Source organism: Colossoma macropomum, unplaced genomic scaffold, assembly GCF_904425465.1.
Source record: "Colossoma macropomum unplaced genomic scaffold, Colossoma_macropomum, whole genome shotgun sequence".
Taxonomy (NCBI): Eukaryota; Metazoa; Chordata; class Actinopteri; order Characiformes; family Serrasalmidae; genus Colossoma; species Colossoma macropomum.
In genome coordinates, this window is record NW_023494805.1 from 35110376 (window position 1) to 35128650 (window position 18275).

Below are 18275 nucleotides of genomic sequence, written 5' to 3' on the forward strand. Positions count from 1 at the left end.
ACCCCTCTATTACATTCTTGCTTTTTACCTTACTTTTCCTGTACCACTGTAGTCTCATTATTTTTCTCCCTCTCCTCTCTTGATGTCTCTATTTCCATATTTCTCATATTTCTTCATTTTCTAGCTCCTTTCATATCTTCATCACTGACTCGACTATATTAAAACAGCTCCAGCTGGTTAATACAGTCACAACACAAATTCATATTTTGTCACAGTATTATATAACAAACTCACCCACTCACTTTTTAATTTTCTCTCTCTGTATATGTATATATGTTTTCTGCTCTCCCTCTTTCTCTCTCTCTCTCTCTCTCTCTCTCTCTCTCTCTCTCTCCGTCCCTCCCTGGGATTGACCTGGTCTCCCCTACTGCATTAAGTACTGATGGGTTGTCTTTAGTAGGTTTTGCCCCGGAGATGCATCTCATTTGAGTTTCCTTGCCAACGTCCAAAGGAATAGCAAAGTAACACCACCAGCAAACTATACGTTTAGCCGTTCTTCTTGAATAGCTGGGCCATATGGGAATAAAGGAATATTATTTCCTGGAAATGTAATCTTACGAAGCAGTGTCTATGGTTCTTCCATACATGCTGATTATTTCTATGCAAATAAGGTAACTTGCCAGTGATTTAAATAAAACAGGATACTTTATTTTTCAGTGAAGAATTATTGGGATGGAAATAACATGCAGATATTGTTTTTCTCTGCTTTGTCATTTCTTCATGCATGCAGAGATACAGTGATTGAAATAATTAGCTTGTTTTACTCCATTGATTCTATTGGGTGAATGATTTCTCTTTAAATGTGTGTTTGTTATTTATGAGATCCCACTGTGTTTGTCTTGCATCAGTTGCTGTATTACATGGGTTTCTGTGCAAAACAAACGGGCCCTTGTGCATCCCCTCAGTTATTTACACATGGGCTCCTCAGAGAGAGATGCAGATGCGTGCAAGGGCAATAGGGACAGGGGTGAGATGTTGAAATTTATTGGAGGTTTTTTCATTGATTGTCGAGACTGTGGGGTGTGAGAAGAGGGAACAAATGTTCCTGTTCAAGCAGGAACTAAGCATGTGTTTTTCCCAAGAGTATTACAGTGTTAGTCCATGGCTTGGTCTGTGTGTGGTCTCCTCCAGCACAAAGACCCTGGTTTGTGTATGTGTGTGTGTGTGCGTGTGTGTGTGTGTGTGTGTGTGTGTGTGTGTGAGAGAGAGAGAGTGTTCATTGCGCGTGCATTCATAGATTGCCAACACAATTTCACAGCTGCTAATTTGCCAGGATTCGCATGAGACAATTTCCATTCAAAAAAGTTACGAATGATTAACATATGAATGATGAATAAAAGTTAATGATTGAATAATGATTAATCTGAAATTTAATGCAGGTAGTCTGGGGTATGTAATCTGTAATTTAAGGCAGGTAGTCTGGGGTATGTAATCTGTAATTTAATGCAGGTGGTCTGGGGTATGTAATCTGTAATTTGGTGTAGGTAGTCTGAGGTACATAATCTATAATTTGATGTAGGTAGTCTGGGGAATGTAATCTGTAATTTGGTGTAGGTAGTCTGGGGTATGCAATCTGTAATTTGGTGCAGGTGGTCTGTAATTAGATGTATGTAGTATGTACACCTGCCAAGTCTTCTTGTCAAACTGTACATAATAAAACACTTTTAGTCACAAACTGTACCTTTTCTTGAACTACACAATGCTACTTGAACATTCAACGTTTCTACCTACACTATCCTTTATGATCTTTCTTGTTAGATGTAGCTCATGCTAAACAGAGCATTCATTTTTTCTGTTGGGATGTCTTAAAGCTTTTTTTCGTTTTAATTAGTAGGGCTAGAGGTGTATCAAAATTTGTCTCTACATTCATTTCAGGCTCCTGCTCTTTTCATCTCTGGCTCCTGCATTTTTTAGTCTTTTTCTGCATGCAAATTTGTTCTGCCTTCAGTGTGAACATGTAGGTAGCTTGACTGATTGGTACTGACCTTCAGGGTACAGAATAAGCTTTACTGGAGATGTGTGATTCAGTGAAGAATAAACTGACGATAGTGATGCATATATTTACAAAAGATATGAGATACATTTGCTTCATGCTTAGCAATACTGTTTAAAAGACAGACATCACCCTTTCAGTCAAAATGGCCATATGTTTTTGTTTTTCAGGAAATATTTCTGAGGGGATTAGATATAAGATGACCCACTGTGGGCCTGTATGTGGATCCACACTTCAGTTCCTCACCCTAAGAACTTCATAACTTACATATTAGTTTAATGCATGTACCAGACTAGTTATACTAAGTACAGCAGTTACTGGATAATGAGTCTTAAGATTAATGACTGATTGTTAAGGCTGTAGATTATATTGTTAATATGCAAAGGCACACTTTTAATTTAAACCACACATCTGCACTCTCTGGGTGTTTGAGGCCCCTTGAGTTTGATCAGCATCATATCACACATACACAGTAGATAGGCTTCAAATTTTAATTACTCTCAATTTCTCCTGAAGCCATTAGAGCTGTGCTGCTGTGCTGCTCTCCAGAGATACACTGATAACAGATATGTTTCACACACCCCAGTTCTGTTCTCCTCATCATTATCCTCCAGTTATTCAGATATGGCAGTCTGTCTTATTGTGTAGTGTGTGGCATGCTCATCATACCCTCAGAATCTGGTAAAAATGTATTCAATTTTAATATCCACTTTAATACAATGAACAAACATCCTATTAATATTTTAAATTTTACCCAAATCTTGCTATAACAGGTAAGACCCTTCCCTTTGGTAGCACTTCATTTAACCCCTTAACAACCCAGGTTTATTTCATACTAAGGCTTATTATTTGGTAACTACAGGGACTTTAGGTTATAGAAGGGTACAATAAAACTTTGGGCCTGCTGGCAGGCCCATGGCTTGTTAAGGGGTTAAAGGCTACTTAGGGACTTTATAACACATGCATAAGCATTGGCAATAGTGGATTTAGAAAGCAATACTTGGGTATTTATTAACAGCTTATGCCATTAATTGCACAATGACATAAGATGTTTTATGCGATAAATGACATTGTGCTGACATAAAGTGCCTTAAACTAAAGTGATGGACATTTATTCCTTTTATTACTCTGCTCAGTCCCAAGTAATGGAGCTTATACAAGGCTAACAGATGCCTAGATAAAATCACTGTGTATTTTTACTTGAGTTTTAGTACAAAAGTACAGAATCATTTAAGGTATTAATATATATTTTTGCTGTTGGAATAAATCCTCCAAAATGGTAACTTTACATAAGAAGGAAAAAACCTTATTAACTTGTAATGGAAGTAAAAGGAACAAGACTTTTTAATTATACAAAAAATGAAAAAAAAGGAAAAAAGAAAAAAACGGTAGCACAAGGTTTGCATGCAGCAATGACGATACAGTGTTTTTTATCTTTTTATCCTTTTTAACTTTAAACTTTTAAAGTCAGTGTTAATTAATGGTAAACGCTGTTTTTTTAATCATTGGTATTGAGGTTGTACCAGTTGTAAGATTCTGAATGTCATTTACAGTACAGTTCTGTATTTTACAGTCTTGGCTTCACAGTTTTACAGTTTGCATCAGCATTAATCTCAGGCATAATGGCCTATTTTGCTGGAAAAAAATGAGAGAACGAAAAAAGGATTAGGGACGTGTTTTGAAAAAGATTCTTTCTGGCTTCTAGCTCTCCACAGGAAGAAAGGATTAAAGGATTTATTCATTCTTTTCTTCTGTGATTACAGAGACCTCCTCTCTTCCTCACGCCTCATCACCCCTTTAATGCCTAACAGCCCTGCAGGAACACACACACACACACACACACACACACACACACTGCAGAGTTATAAACCTCTGATTGCATGTACACTCACTGTCCAATTTATCAGCTCCACCTACCATATACAGTTGTATGCAATAGTTTAAATAGCCCTGGTGAAATGATATGTTATGTTGAAGTGCAAGTAAGTTATAACATACCTTCTGTAGGGAACGCACTTAAATATGGCATTTTTACAAATTCTATGAACAATATCTTTGTATTTGCAGAGTTTAATATGGAGAAAAACATAAAATATACACTGTGCCATAACTTTCACACAGGCCATATTTATTTTTCCCAATACGTTAAATTCATATCATTGTGCATTAAAAAGTCCACAGGTATTCTCTATGTAGAAAACATATGAACTTATTTTCAATTAAAAAAAACACAAAACAAGTAACTTTACCCAAACTTTTGTATATGACTGTGGGTGTGGTTCCATAATTGCAGCTTGTGGTCCATCTGTTTCTCCTTCACCCTGTTCCTTAATGGTCATGACCACCACAGGACCATCACTATGCAGGTGTTATTTGGTTGGTGAATCAATTTCAGCACTGCAGTGACACTGACATGGTAGGGAAGTGTTTCTGTGTGTAATACCCAGGAACAGATTTACTAAGAGAGGCATTAAATACCAGCAGTCTACCAACACTTTGTGCTGGTGGGTTTGGATAATTCAGCAGGTTATCTCTTAAGAACTGTCATGCAAATGAACATACAAAACCAAAAGCATGTCACATCACTTTGATTTTACAGTAAGTGCTGAAGCACCATTGCGCCTGTTTAGTGAATTGCAGTGTGAGACGTAAGTAAATCTGTCCCCTCAGTCACTGCTGGACGGAAAATAGTATGCCAACCTAGCCAACAGCATCCTGTGGCCAGAAACTGACCACTGATGAAGGACTATAGGATGACTAATACAAACAATCATCTCTAAATATGCTTAGAAAGTGGAAGAACAAGTGGACAGTAAGTGTTTAAAAACTCCACTTGTACCTGCTCAACACATTACTACCACAGCGCTACCATCTCAGAGTCACTGCAGTGTATAAATGGCTTAAATAATACCTTCTCAGTGGTGGTCCTGTGGGGTCCTGACTATTGGTTGGTAAGGAAAAGTTAACAAAAAGATTACGATCTGTAATTTTACAACTATAACAAGTTGACCTGATAAAATGAAACAATGAAAGTAGATACAGGGTAGCTGTACCTTATAGTGACCAGTCACTGTATATTTCTGTTTACTCATACTTTTGTGTTTATGTGTGCATGTATGTGTGTCCACAGGCTCCTGTCCACAAGGCTTACTTCGCTGTGAAAATGGTGGCTGTTTTAAACCCGAGCAGTCTTGTGATTTTATTGATAACTGTGGGGATAACTCTGATGAAAAGGAGTGTGGGACGTCTTGCTCGTTTGAAAACGGACGCTGTGGCTGGAAGAGTTCTCCAACAGACAAATTTACTTGGATGTTGGGTACAGGCTCAGCCCATAGCATCAGACCACCACATGATCACACGCTGATGGATGAAAATGGTAAGAACATTACTTTTTCTACACACACATTTTACATACACACATCCACTGTATGGCACAGAGCTTCCCAAAGTGGGACAAAGCTGAGCCGTGAGGACGTTTAATTTGGCCCCCCAGACAGTTGCCCCACCTTCTCACCCAATGAGACAACAAACCTGTTTTTATATTGTGTATTACTTCTTATCTTCTTTTATGAAATTGTATTTTTGAACTATTTCAGTAACAAAATGCAGTGCAATGTTATAAAATACAGTTTTAATATTCGATTTGAAAAATATATACCTTATTTATCTGTATATTTTTGTCATCTTGGCCATCTGTCCACAACTAACTTTGCAAGACAAAGCCCCCAAAGCCCCACAACTTTATAAGAGAAGGAAAAATGTTCATACATTTACTATATCGCTGCTGCTGGAACAATACCTCATATCTCCAAAATGGTAACATTACAGGAGAAGGGAAAAACATATTTACTTTACTATTCACTAATGTAAGTCAATGTAACCTTTTTTTCCAAGCAATTTTGGGCCTTGCTTTTGGTCCATTCGTCATAAAATTTACACTGAATGTAAAGGGCAGCTGGCATTTTTAAATAGTGCAGCAAAAAAAAGTTTTTGCAAGGTTTTGACTTATCCTCTTTTATGACAGAAACATGGATGCCTGTGATACACACTCACAAAGAATGCTTGGCAAGAGACGAAAAAAAATTGTTTGCTTTGCTTTTTTGCTTTTAAATCTAATGGCGTTTTTAATCATCAAACTATTCATGTTTTTTTTTTTATACATGATTAACATAGCTGATTAGTGTTTGTCCAGAATTAATTGTTTTAATCGTCAAATACATTTCATAGGCTTTGGGTCTTCCTTTAATGAGAACACTGATGAGGAAATTTGATCACAAGCGAGCGTTTCTGAACTCATCTTTATGAAGGCTGTGCAGCTGGTGTGCCTCATATACACTGTGTGCACGAAAAGTGTTCATTACAGTTAAGTAGTGAGTGAACTAGATCAATACACTCTGAGTCGTACACCCCTGGCCACATTTCTGATGACTACCCTTTTCTCTCCCTCTCTCTCTCTCTCTCCCTCTCTCTCTGCACCAGGTCACTTTGTGTATATATCGGCCACTCCAATAGGTTTAAAGGGGGATAAAGCTCATATGAGGAGTTCTGTATGGAAAGAGTCCAGTGCCACCTGTAAACTGAGGTTCTGGTACTTCATTTCCCACAAGGCAACAGGAGCCATCCGGCTCTTCTTAAAGGTAATATGTTCAAGGACTGATTTCCCAGACCTAGATAAAGCCTAGTCTTGAACTAAATTGCATTGCCAATGGTGAGTTACCACTGGATATTCTTTGTAATCTATGTTTTAGGGCTGTCAGTTTGGATGAGAACACAATTTTAAATAGTCTTTGCATTTTTCAATATATTCAAATGTATACACATTGTTAAAAAAGCATTACGTTACTGTGCACAGAAAGGTAGGATACAGATTTCTAAGTCAATGTTATGTCTCACAAAGCATTAACAAGGCAGAAAGCATAAATTATCAAGTATCTCCAATACCACAGTGTTTAAATCCATCAACTCAAGAGATGGTTGTCCAAAACATACAGAGGCCTATTCTGATGTATCCCTGAGAATAATTTTTAAATTAAATCCCCACGCCAATGATATCCTGCTGTCATTACTGCTGAAAAGGCTGAAAAGAGTGTTAGTGTTGAAAGCACACGGATTGTAGTGAAAAAAAAGAACTGTAACTGGCACAGGTGGCTGCAGAATCTGTGCAGCAACTTAGCCAGACAGCTAAGCTAGCAGCTCCCTTTACTAACTTATACATGCTACGTGGTTATCCATTTACTGCACCATAAAGCGGCCAAGTTTGGAATGTTGGCTTGTCTGAAAGAGTCTATTATCTGAACAAGATCATTCAGTTACCTCAAACGAGAATGTGTTTCTTCCTATTACCATTTTTCATTATTTAGCTTATAGCAGATGTATCGCCTCATTCAAAATAACTTTGTAAATAACATTGTAAATGTTGCACTAGTGTTATGCGTAACATCACCACACAGCACACAGAAAATGTAAGGTTATTGAAAGAGTCACTTAATGTACAAAGCAAAGAAATATGTTACTTAAATGACTGTTTTAAGCTTTAAATGTCCTTGTTCTAGTTTAAGCTAGAGCGATTTGAATGTACACCACTACTAGCTTGATGCCAACAAATCCCAAAGGGAAAAATGGATAAACAGACTCTAATAAAGTTCACTAAATCGAGAACATATGGAAACCTGCCAGGTGCACATAGCAGTGTTTAACACAGAAACCTTTTAATTCACTGTATAAGTAGCCTTTGTTTGCTGGTGTGTCACATGCTAATTCCAACTTGCACCCTTATGTTGTTTACAGTTTTATGTTAGCGCCAGGCTTGCAGTCTGATTTATGTTAGTGCCAGACTAGTAGTCTAGTTTAAACACAGATATTTGAAGGTTGTAAAAGACATTCAGGTAACATTTCTTGGCATTTCTTGGCTTGTAAGTTTTACAGTGGCCCCTTCAGTTAGTACCTTATTTATATTATTTCAGACACTGAATTTTTGCTATCTGAATTTAGAAAACTGACAATTATATTAGTTTTTAAAGCACTGTTCAATGAAAGCTACTTTAAAATAAAAGTTCCTTTAAACTAGTATCTGTATTGTCACAAAATGTTGAGATTGATCAGGCCCTACACACAACACACACACACAATACAAAGTGATTACAGTGGCACTGCATCTACCTCTCTCTGTGCCTCTTGTGGGTTGCATAAGGGTATTGCGGTCAGTCCCATGACATTGCTGCTCAGTTTTGGGCCATCTGTGCAGAAGGTAGAGTGATGCCAGACTTGTCCATGTGGTTTATCTGGTCACTCATAGACCAGAGCAGCCTAATACACTACCATCTGGCCCTGCAGTTAGGAGGGAAACTCACTCAGACACTCAGACAGTCTGCACAAGAGAGAGAGAGTGTGTGTGTGTGTGAGTGTTCATCTGTGTGTGTGCGTGTGTGTGTGTGTGTGTGTGTGTGTGTGTTCATCTGTGTGTGTGTGTGTGTGTGTGTGTGTTCATCTGTGTGTGTGTGTGTGTGTGTGTGTGCAATACAGACAGAGATGTGTTCATATCAGAATGTGAGAGATAATGGCTGGAGGGATTCCTTCGCAAATCTTGTTATTCTGAATACGAGTGCAGACCTTTTTGCTGCTTTGTGCAAGTTTGCAGGCACAGGTAGACCCCAAGGGTGGCTTGAGCCCCTTGCCTTTTGCCCTCAGACTGGTCACTTGGTCGACGTGTATAATAATGGGTGAACCGCTCTTGCTAGCTGATGGACAACAAAATATAAGGCTAACTAAAAAACAATGACTATCACAAGCTGTCTGAATTATGTCCATTTATAACTGGCTAATTTGTGTATTGCTGATGATTGGATGCTTGGTTGGGGTTCTAATAAGTTGCAGTGTAAACTATGGCCAAACTTCTCAGCATTCCCATCTATTATTTATTCAATTATTCCAAATTGCATTACAGAGACCACTTTTAAACCAGCTGTATTAAGATGAGTTTGACCAACATACGTTAAATCAACACTGGTCAGTTAAGTTCATTTGGAAATATAATAGCAGATAAAGTTTAACCAGTTTTAGCCAATTATGAAGGATCCACCAAATTGCATTATTTAAAAAAAATGCTGCTTAATAGTGTTGAAATCCTGTCCATATTCAATAGATGAATCATTCAAATGGATGTTTTTCTTTTTCTTTGGATTTGAATTTTATTTTGAAAACCCAGCTAGGCTTAGGCTTAATCTGGGTTGCCTGTGTTTGTTAGGTGTTGTGAAAGTCTGTTTTTACTTGAACTTGTTTCATTAGACAGACCCCTGATCCCCTACTGTTGTCCAACTACAAGCCAAAAAAAATTGCATATCATTAACACCACAAAAAAAGCTTTTTCTCTTCATCTTCTCTTTCTCTCCTCTGTTTTCAGTTCCAGATGCATATTTTCTTTTTTGAGACATGCTTAACCAATTGCCTTCTTCCCTCTCCCTCAAGAATCTTAGACAACATAATTGTACAGTAATAACCTGGAAGTTGTTAGAGGACCCCCTAGCAGCCGTGGGGTCCTTAGCAGCTGCTTATGTCACTTATTAGGTAAAGCCGGCCCTGACTATTAAACATGGCCATTCTCAAGATCCGTTTCTGTGAGGCGTTCACTGGTTCTGTGACCCGTTATCGCTCTTGGGCTCCCCCTCTGGTGCAGTACTGACTTTGCATGGAGATTTTGCCTCACTGACTCCAACCTGTCATGCATGCATACAGCACCACGGTGCTGGAAATCCCACTAATAAAACACTGACAGCTTCACACTGAACTTTCTGTTTGGGCTTTAAAGCTAGTGTTTTTGGCTGCTTTGGCAAACTCTTAACACTACATTTGGTGTCCTCTGAAAATGATTTTTACTCTCTTGCTTAGAGAATTTGCAAAATGCTGTAAACTAAATTAGATTTAATTCAGTTTATTTGTTCTCACTGAGCCTCTGAGACTGTATGTCTGGCTGTGCATGGGCTGGCAAGAAAGTGTCACTGAGAGGGAGAGAAAGATAAAATAGAGAGAAAGTTTGAGTGCAGCTCAGTGTTACAGTGTAAAGTCAGTGACAGAGATATAGTCTCACAAGCTAATTATACATCAACTCACAAAGATATATATATATATATATATATATATATATATATATATATATATATATATATATATATATATATACACCAATCAGGCATAACACATTATGACCACCAAAATAATACCTGCTCTGTGCTGGTCCAGAACAGGGGGCTAACAAAGTATGCAGAGAAACAGATGGACTACAGTCTGTAATTGTAGAACTACAAAGTGCACCTATATAGTAAGTGGAGCTGATAAATGATGGACAATGAGCGTAGAAACAAGGATTTCATGGCTGATATATATTAGGGGTGGGAATCTCTAGGCACCTCACGATTCAATTCGATTACAATTCAGAGTAGCCCTCGATGCGATTATAAAACGATTATCGATGCATCTCGATGCATCTTTTTTTTCTATATAGCATTTATATTTTCTCACTGTGTGAGTTCAAGTTTCAAGTTTATTTGTCACTTCCACAACATGTCAGGACATTTACACATTGAAATGCTTGTGGTGAGGCTCAGCTAATTACTCTACAGAAAGTAAAAATAAAAATACAAGAAAAACCAACTGAAATATATTAAATATACACAAAATATATACAGCATGTAGAGACAATATACATTTTAAAGTGACTAAGTGACTCTGTGTTATTGTTATTTAAAGTGACTTGGCAAAGTATTTGTAATGATCCATAATGAATTTACTTCCAATATCTTTTTTAATAAAACAAATGGAAGTGATGTGGCAAGTGAACTACACGGCTCTCATTCAGTGCTCTTGTTTGGAGCATGAGAAGCTGCTGCTACTCATCTGTGATAAAATGCGCAGTAACGGTGAAATAAGATCCAGTGGCAGTGGATGGCCACACAGCACGTTACAGCTATTCTACCCGTTTTCTTTAGTGATTTTATAACTTCAGTTTTGGTCTTGTTGTACAGACGGGGGGGATCGCTGTGTCAGTAAAGTATCTTTGAGACGGGTCGTGTGCAACATAGCGCGAAAGCCCTGTTTCTCAACGACTGAGAACCGGCGTGCAGACTGCAGGTCACATAGCAGCGATGCGTTATTCGCATTTATAAGCAGCGCAGTTGGTTTCCTGGTACGTAAATCTGCAATGAGAGACTGTCACACACTAAAAAGTGGCGAAGCTGAAGTCGCTTCTCTTTCAAATTCTCCCGTTCTACCTTAAATGGTGCCGCATTTACATTCGGCACCTCAGTTAGAATTTAAGGTGGAATGGGAAAATTCGAACAAGAAGGTGGAGAATAAGAAGCGACTTCAGCCTCGTAAAAAAGTCAAACGTTGAGAGATATTTAACTGATCTACTTCTGAGGAAAAGTTTCCTGGCGGAGATGGGAGGAAAGCGGCTATATCTAAAGCTTAAAGCAGAGCGAAGTAAATCTGCGTTTTTGTTTATATTGTTTAGTCTATACTAGGACATTATCACATACTGAGACATACTGGTTGTTAAATGTTGTGGCTCCCAAGGTGGTATGATTTTTGTTGAAAGGACAAAATGTTATCATTTGTGTTGTGACTCCTGACCTAACCTGGCTTTTAATGCAGAGGGAGCCGGTCGGATTTCTCGCTCATCTAGTAGTGTTTTTGTTATGTGCCGCCAGAGACTGTCCGGGCGCTGCACTTCCGCACTTCCAAGTTCCGCCTTTTGCGTTCCGTCAACATTACGTTGTAAATTAAATATTTGGAAAACTGATTTTTGACATTTGTGAATCGATTCAGTTTCAATTCAATGGAAGCATCTCACTCTCTTTCTCTCGTTCTCTCTCTCTCTCCTTCTCTCACTCTCTCTCAGTTCATATGAATTCAATTCAATAGAAGTCTCTCTCTTTCTCTCTCTCTGTCTCTCTCTCTCTATATGTATATCACTCTAAGCACTAAAGAATGTCTCAAAGCACTAAAACCATTTTAAAAGAATTCTCTCACTCTCTATCTCTATCTCTCCCTCTCTCTCTCTCTCTCTGAATGTATCAAAGCACTAAAAACATTTTTAAAAGAATTCTCTCTCTCTTTCTCTTTCTTTCTCTCACTCTCCCTCTGAAAATATCAATGCACAATCAATTTCTCTCTGTGTCTCTCTCTCTTTCTTTTTCATTGTATCTATCTCTCTCTCTCTCTCTTTTGCTTTGAAATCCTTTTGTCTTCCTGTTCTTTTGTCAGCAATTTATCTCTTTCATTAGAAGAGCCAAAGGTTTTATTTTCTCCTCCATTCTCCTTCAATTTCACGCTATTTAGTTTCTAACACGTAGGTGGCAGTCTGATGTTGTTTGCCAGAAGCATTTTTCCTTTCTCCTTTTTCTCAGCCCCAGTGAATGGAAGATGGCAGGTTTCACATTATAATACTCAAGACTGAGTCTGATCAGATTCCAGCCTTGAAAATCCTTTTAAAGCATGCTGACTGGGAGGTGGCATTCTGTGTGTTTTACTGCAGGTCTAAGGTTCCCTGTTATTAATAATTCAGTTTAGCAGATATCTGAATAGAAGAACAGAATGGTGGAGAACAAGACGGACTGAGTGAGTTAGTGAGTGAGTGAATGTGAGAGCGAGCGAGCAAGCAAGTGGGTAATAAACTGCAACCAGTGCAACTGGTATGATGAAAAGCGTTGAAACTAGAGCGATGAATATAGTGTCAGTTTCAGCCATAGAGTACTGAGCACTGGCAGGCAGTGTCAGATAGTTATTCCTCTGCAATTACAGTTCACACATCATTTAGCGCAAAGGTTCATAACATTTTACAGAGTGCGCTCCCTTTTTTTAGGGTTAAAAATGGTTCAGAAAGAAGATGCCAGAGGTTGCCCTTTTACGTTCTGCTTGCTGATGATTCTGAGGTTTGTGAATTCACAGGGTTAAAGTCCACTTTGATGGAAAATACTGGAGCTACGCAGCAAATGTAGCTAACAAATAATGGAAGATTATACAGCACCAACTTGCAATGAGTGAACTGCAAAGCTAAATCATCACACACTTGTGTAAACCCACATACAGCTGTTAAGAAATCTCATATAGACCTGCTTATGTGGTTTCTGACACTGTATGATTACACTGTTTCATATATAAATACATGAATAACTCCTCCTTCATAACACTTGAGTATAGGGGGCATTATAATACCCTTGTAATTTGCTCATTAAGCCTTAATAAGCCAGTTGGCAATTAACAGGCTACTTATTACTACACTGTTTAGCAAAAACTAGCATGAATTAAGCTCTTTGCAGAGCACTTTCACTTGTGTATTATACCTTATAATCTTCTGCACAACATGTTAGGTGTCTATTAAGGGTATTATGCCCATATACAGTGGTATCAAGCCAATAACATAATAAAGTAGTGATAAGTAGCCAGTTAATTATCAACTACTGGCTTATTTAAAACTTAATAAGAGCATTACAAGTGCTCTAGAAAATACTTGACACTCTAGTTACTGCCTAATAATGTTATAATAAGCAGCCAGATAATTACAGCTGCTGGCTTGTTATGGCTTAATAAGAGTAGTACAAGTGCTCTAAAATTTGTATTGTTATTACTTAATAATGTAGTAATAAGCAGTCTGTCAATTGCTAGCTACTGGCTTGCCTGGGTTTAATATATGCATTACAAGTGCTATAGAAAAATACTTGCCACTCTAGTTACTGCTTAATAATGTTGTAATAAGAAACCAGGTAATTACAGCTGCTGGCTTGTGAAGGCTTAATAAAGGCATTACAAGTGCTTTAGAAGAAATACTCAATTCACCATTTATGGCTTAATAATGTAGTAATAAGCAGTTTGTCATTTATTAGTTACTGTCTTGCCTGAGTTTAATATAAACATTACAAGCGCTCTAGAAAAATGCATAATTACACCATAGTTACTGCTTAGTAGTGTAGTAATAAGCAGCTTTTTAATTACCAAGTATTTGTTAAAGCTTAATAAAAGCATTTCAAGTGTTTTAAGAATTACCATAGTTACTGCTTAATAATGTAGTAATAAGCAGTCTGTCAATTACCATTGGCTATCTAAGCCTTAGCTAGCTATTGGCTAAATAAGGCTTAATAAGGACATGCCTGGGGCATTATTATGTGTCCCCTTATACTCAAGTGTTACCACAAAGTTCAGACAAATGTTTTTGCTGATCAACTACATTTGGGGTAAGAGGGAGACAAATTATGTTGAACAATCCCTTTAAAACACACACACATACACACACACACAGAGAGAGTGTGTATTATATTGAGCTACGAATGCATGAACACACACTTTCACCTCATGCCATTTAATTCTCCATGTCTAATATTTGATTGAGTCCTCACTCTCTGTGTCTCACACATAAATCTCTATAAACCCTGCAGTGAGATTGGCTGTTTATCTGCACTTAAGTTTGCCTACAGCAATATTGCTTCTCTCCACACTACAGTGGACTGAGCTGCAGGCTGATGGATTAACTGTCTCATAGCCACAACAGCACAATTATTTTTCACAACCTGCAAAAAATCAGGAAGAACGAGGTCATCTCCTGCCCTCCATCACTGCATGGACTCATGAACTCATTGGAAATGTGAACGAAGGTGGATGATGCTTTACTGAGCACTAATTCAGAAAGTTTGGAGATGTCTTAGCAATGCATGGCTGAACAATACTTAGCAGCCCAGTGTAACAGACTGTTACTGTGACCTGATGAAGCACATTCTTTTAGTAATCTTGTGATGAAATGTATTAAGAAGATGTATTAAAATGACATATATTGTTGATTATGGGATATATATCCAGATTTTTGAATGTCTTTAATTTGTGCCATTATCTATGATTCTAAGCCTTTTTGATGTTAAACAGAGCTATTGTCTTTGGTCTAGAAGAACAGATAAAGAAACTGTGAATAAATGAAATGAAAAATATTAAAACTCTTGCAGATGGCAGGCGAGACATCCTGGGTCTGATTTTTTTTCCCATTTTAAGGACCAATGAAAGGAAGGGAATTTAAAACCAATGAAGTTTGCACTGTTAAGTGAAATCAGGGCAGGATAAGCAGTTTTCCATCATATGACAGCAATTGTTATTGAACTGGACAGCAACAAGTGAAAGTTTAATAACACCAACATACTCCAGGACAGATTAGTTGATTGATTCGGCGTTAACAAACACTGGTTTACCCTTTATGACTGTAATATTATATCTTATAATTGCGGCAGTTATGCTGTCATTTCTAAAGCCCTATTGGAGCTGGATTCGTTTTAGCTGGGGAGGTGCTGTAATCTGAGCGATTACTGATGATCCATGATTTTAATACAGTATTGCTAAGTCTGTTATGTAGTAATTCCAGAGCAAATTACCCTCTATGATTCTCTGAATTCAGAGTTCCCTCAATAATAATAGTCCTGTGAGTCCACATCACAGTAATGTAATAGCAAAACTGGGTAATAGAAAACAGAGTCTCCAGTTTCTTTTTTTTTTCGACCTGAAGACAAGGCTAACAGCTAAATGGAGCTTGATTTGGGCCAGTTAATCCTGAAGTTCATGACAAGACCACTGAAATCCAGAACAATTTGGTATATATTCCATCCCATATGCTACACTCTTGCCAAAAAATGGTTCTACATTGTACCAAAAAGGGTTCTTTCACTTGTAACAATAGTGGAACTCTTTTGGTGCTTTGTAGAACCCTTTTCAAAAAGGTTCTATGTAGAACCATCTACAGCACATTCTTCATCAATCTGAAGAACACTTTCGCAATGCAAAGAACCCTTTAATCAAGAAAAAGGTTCTTTGGGTGGTCGTACTTCAATATAGAACCATTTTCTTTACTAAAGAGCCCTTGAAGAACCATGTATGATTATGTATTATCATTTGGAATTGCCATTGATAACGGGCATCACCCCACACTGAAATCCTTCAACCAGTGTCTTGTTTTTTTTTCATTTAACAATTAACCACACAGTTTATTGTTATTGTTTAGAAGTGTGCCGCTTGTTAATGCTGAGGTAAACATTCATACGATTATGCTTCGATCCAGGCTATTTGGGGTCATTTTGGGGAAATTACACAGATCCTATACGAAACTGACCAGTCATATCACACACAGACCTCTTCTAATAAAACTAATCCAGCTCAAATAGGGCTGAAGTCTTATATGTTAGCTTATTTCAAATTCACAGTAAATTTCTGACTTCTATGTGTCCTCTGAGTTTTGATTATGTAATCGTGAACCAAGAATTTTAATGACATCATGTTTCACTTGCCTCCTTATTTCACTCCTGTCATTGAGTAAAAATGCTTAGCTACTTCAGGGACCCTCTCTGATTCATGAGTTTCACGCAAAAATATGTCAAACTTGTCTAATGTGAGTCAGTTACATGAACACTAAAGTTTCAAAGCATACCATTCTCTCCCCAGTCCATGCAGTCCACACACACTGAACCTAAGCTGCAAAAACAGCTCATTTAAATTCCACTGTTTATGTAATGTCACTCAACCAACACATTTACATGTAGCCACCTATTCAGCCAACAGCACTTTACCTCTGCCCATTCATGCTGAAGTTATAAGGAGTGTTTCAGCCTGGACTGCTTTTTAAATGAGGCACAGAACAGTGCAATACATGGCAGCCAATCAGAACCGAGATCATTTATCTTATATCAGTGTTGAATACATGGTATCACACTGCGTTTTTCTGAAGGTGGTCTTTTTTCACACTGTTTTTAACACAGCATCTGGCTGTGTGTGTCTCCCTGTTGCTAAGCAACAACAGCATCATAACTGTTACTAAGAATTTCTAGCTGGCTGTCATTTTTATATTTACAGGCAGCTTAACTTCTGCAAATGTAATGCTACTAGCAAAAACAAGCTAAACAAAAATAAAACCTGTGTTTTGATTTCTATCAGAGGAGGACTGCAGCCAAAAATCCCTCCTCCATTACACCTGTCACTGAAGGCTTGTCTTACCTTAGATCTAATTGGCCAGCCTAAAAAAACTGTTATTCACTGTTAATACAGTAACAGTGAATTCTTGTAAAAGTAATGCAGCACAGCATTTACAGTAATTTTATTGTCACATTCTGGCCTTTCAGACTGGAATTCAAAAGTACATTAAACACTATAAAAGATCCCATAGCCTGATTTTAAAAAAAATATGACCTATGATGTGATCAGATCATAAAAAATAGACAGAAAAATAGACAGACAAAAGACCCAATACAACAAAGTCTAACACAATAATGTACCTTTTAATTCATTTATTAATCAAAATGATCCAACATTAAATGTCTTTGTTGGAAAATGTGTCTACCTCTACATTCAGTAATTGAATTTTGAACCATTCCTCCTTATAGAACTGCTTCAAGTCAGTGATGTTAGTGGGCTTTCTTCTGTGAATTCCATTGGACTATTACCGAACGTGTAATTTCTTCTTTATTTGGTAGACCTACTGGTGTTTACAGGGTCGTCGTCTTGCTGCAAGTTTGTGGACGGGTGCTCGGGATATTGTACTGTAGAATTTGCTAAACCAAACCAGAATTTATAGTACCATCACTGATGGCAATACATCCTGATTGCAGGGCAGCAAAACAGCCCAAACCATCATACTGCCACCATCATGTTTCACAGTTGAGATAAGGGGCCTATGCTGAAGTGCACTGTTCTGTTTTTACTCAACATCATGTTTCACATGTAAACCAGGTAACATTCTCCTTGAAGAGTATGGTGGACTTATAAACACTGACATAAGCCAGTGCAAGATAGGCCTGCAGATACTTAGATATTATGCTGGGGTCCTTTGTGTTCTCCCAGAATATTATACATCTTTCTCTTGGAGTAATATTGGTTGGACAACCACTCCTGGCAAGACTACAAAGGCCAAAGACAAAGGGTTGGCGTAGTGTAGTGGGTAACGCCTCTGCCTTCTTCGCTGTAGACTGGGGTTCAATACCCGCCTGGGTAGTCACCCTACACTATACCAATAAGAGTCCTTGGGCAAGACTCCTAACACTACCTTTGCCTACCTGTGTGAAAATGATCAAATTGTAAGTTGCTCTGGATAAGAGCGTCTGCCAAATGTCATAAATGTAAGGGCCTGACAGTAGATTGATGAAGTACAAAGAGAATCTGCCTGACAGTGAATTTGTGAAATTCAAACTGCTCTAAAATTGTTTTGTAACCTCTTTCGGCCTTTTGTTTTGTAAATAGGGCAGAGCCACCCAAAGTCACATCTGGCTGT

General features: G+C 37.9%; 1 protein-coding gene across 1 annotated transcript in view; it reads left to right on the top strand.

The window, feature by feature from the left end:
* The window catches only part of malrd1 (MAM and LDL receptor class A domain containing 1), a 92131-nt gene that overhangs the window by 35355 nt on the left and 38501 nt on the right, over positions 1-18275 (top strand). Inside the window, 2 exon segments of the mRNA XM_036596398.1 lie at positions 5124-5369; positions 6473-6630. Of these exon segments, the coding sequence (XP_036452291.1) occupies positions 5124-5369; positions 6473-6630 (404 nt within the window).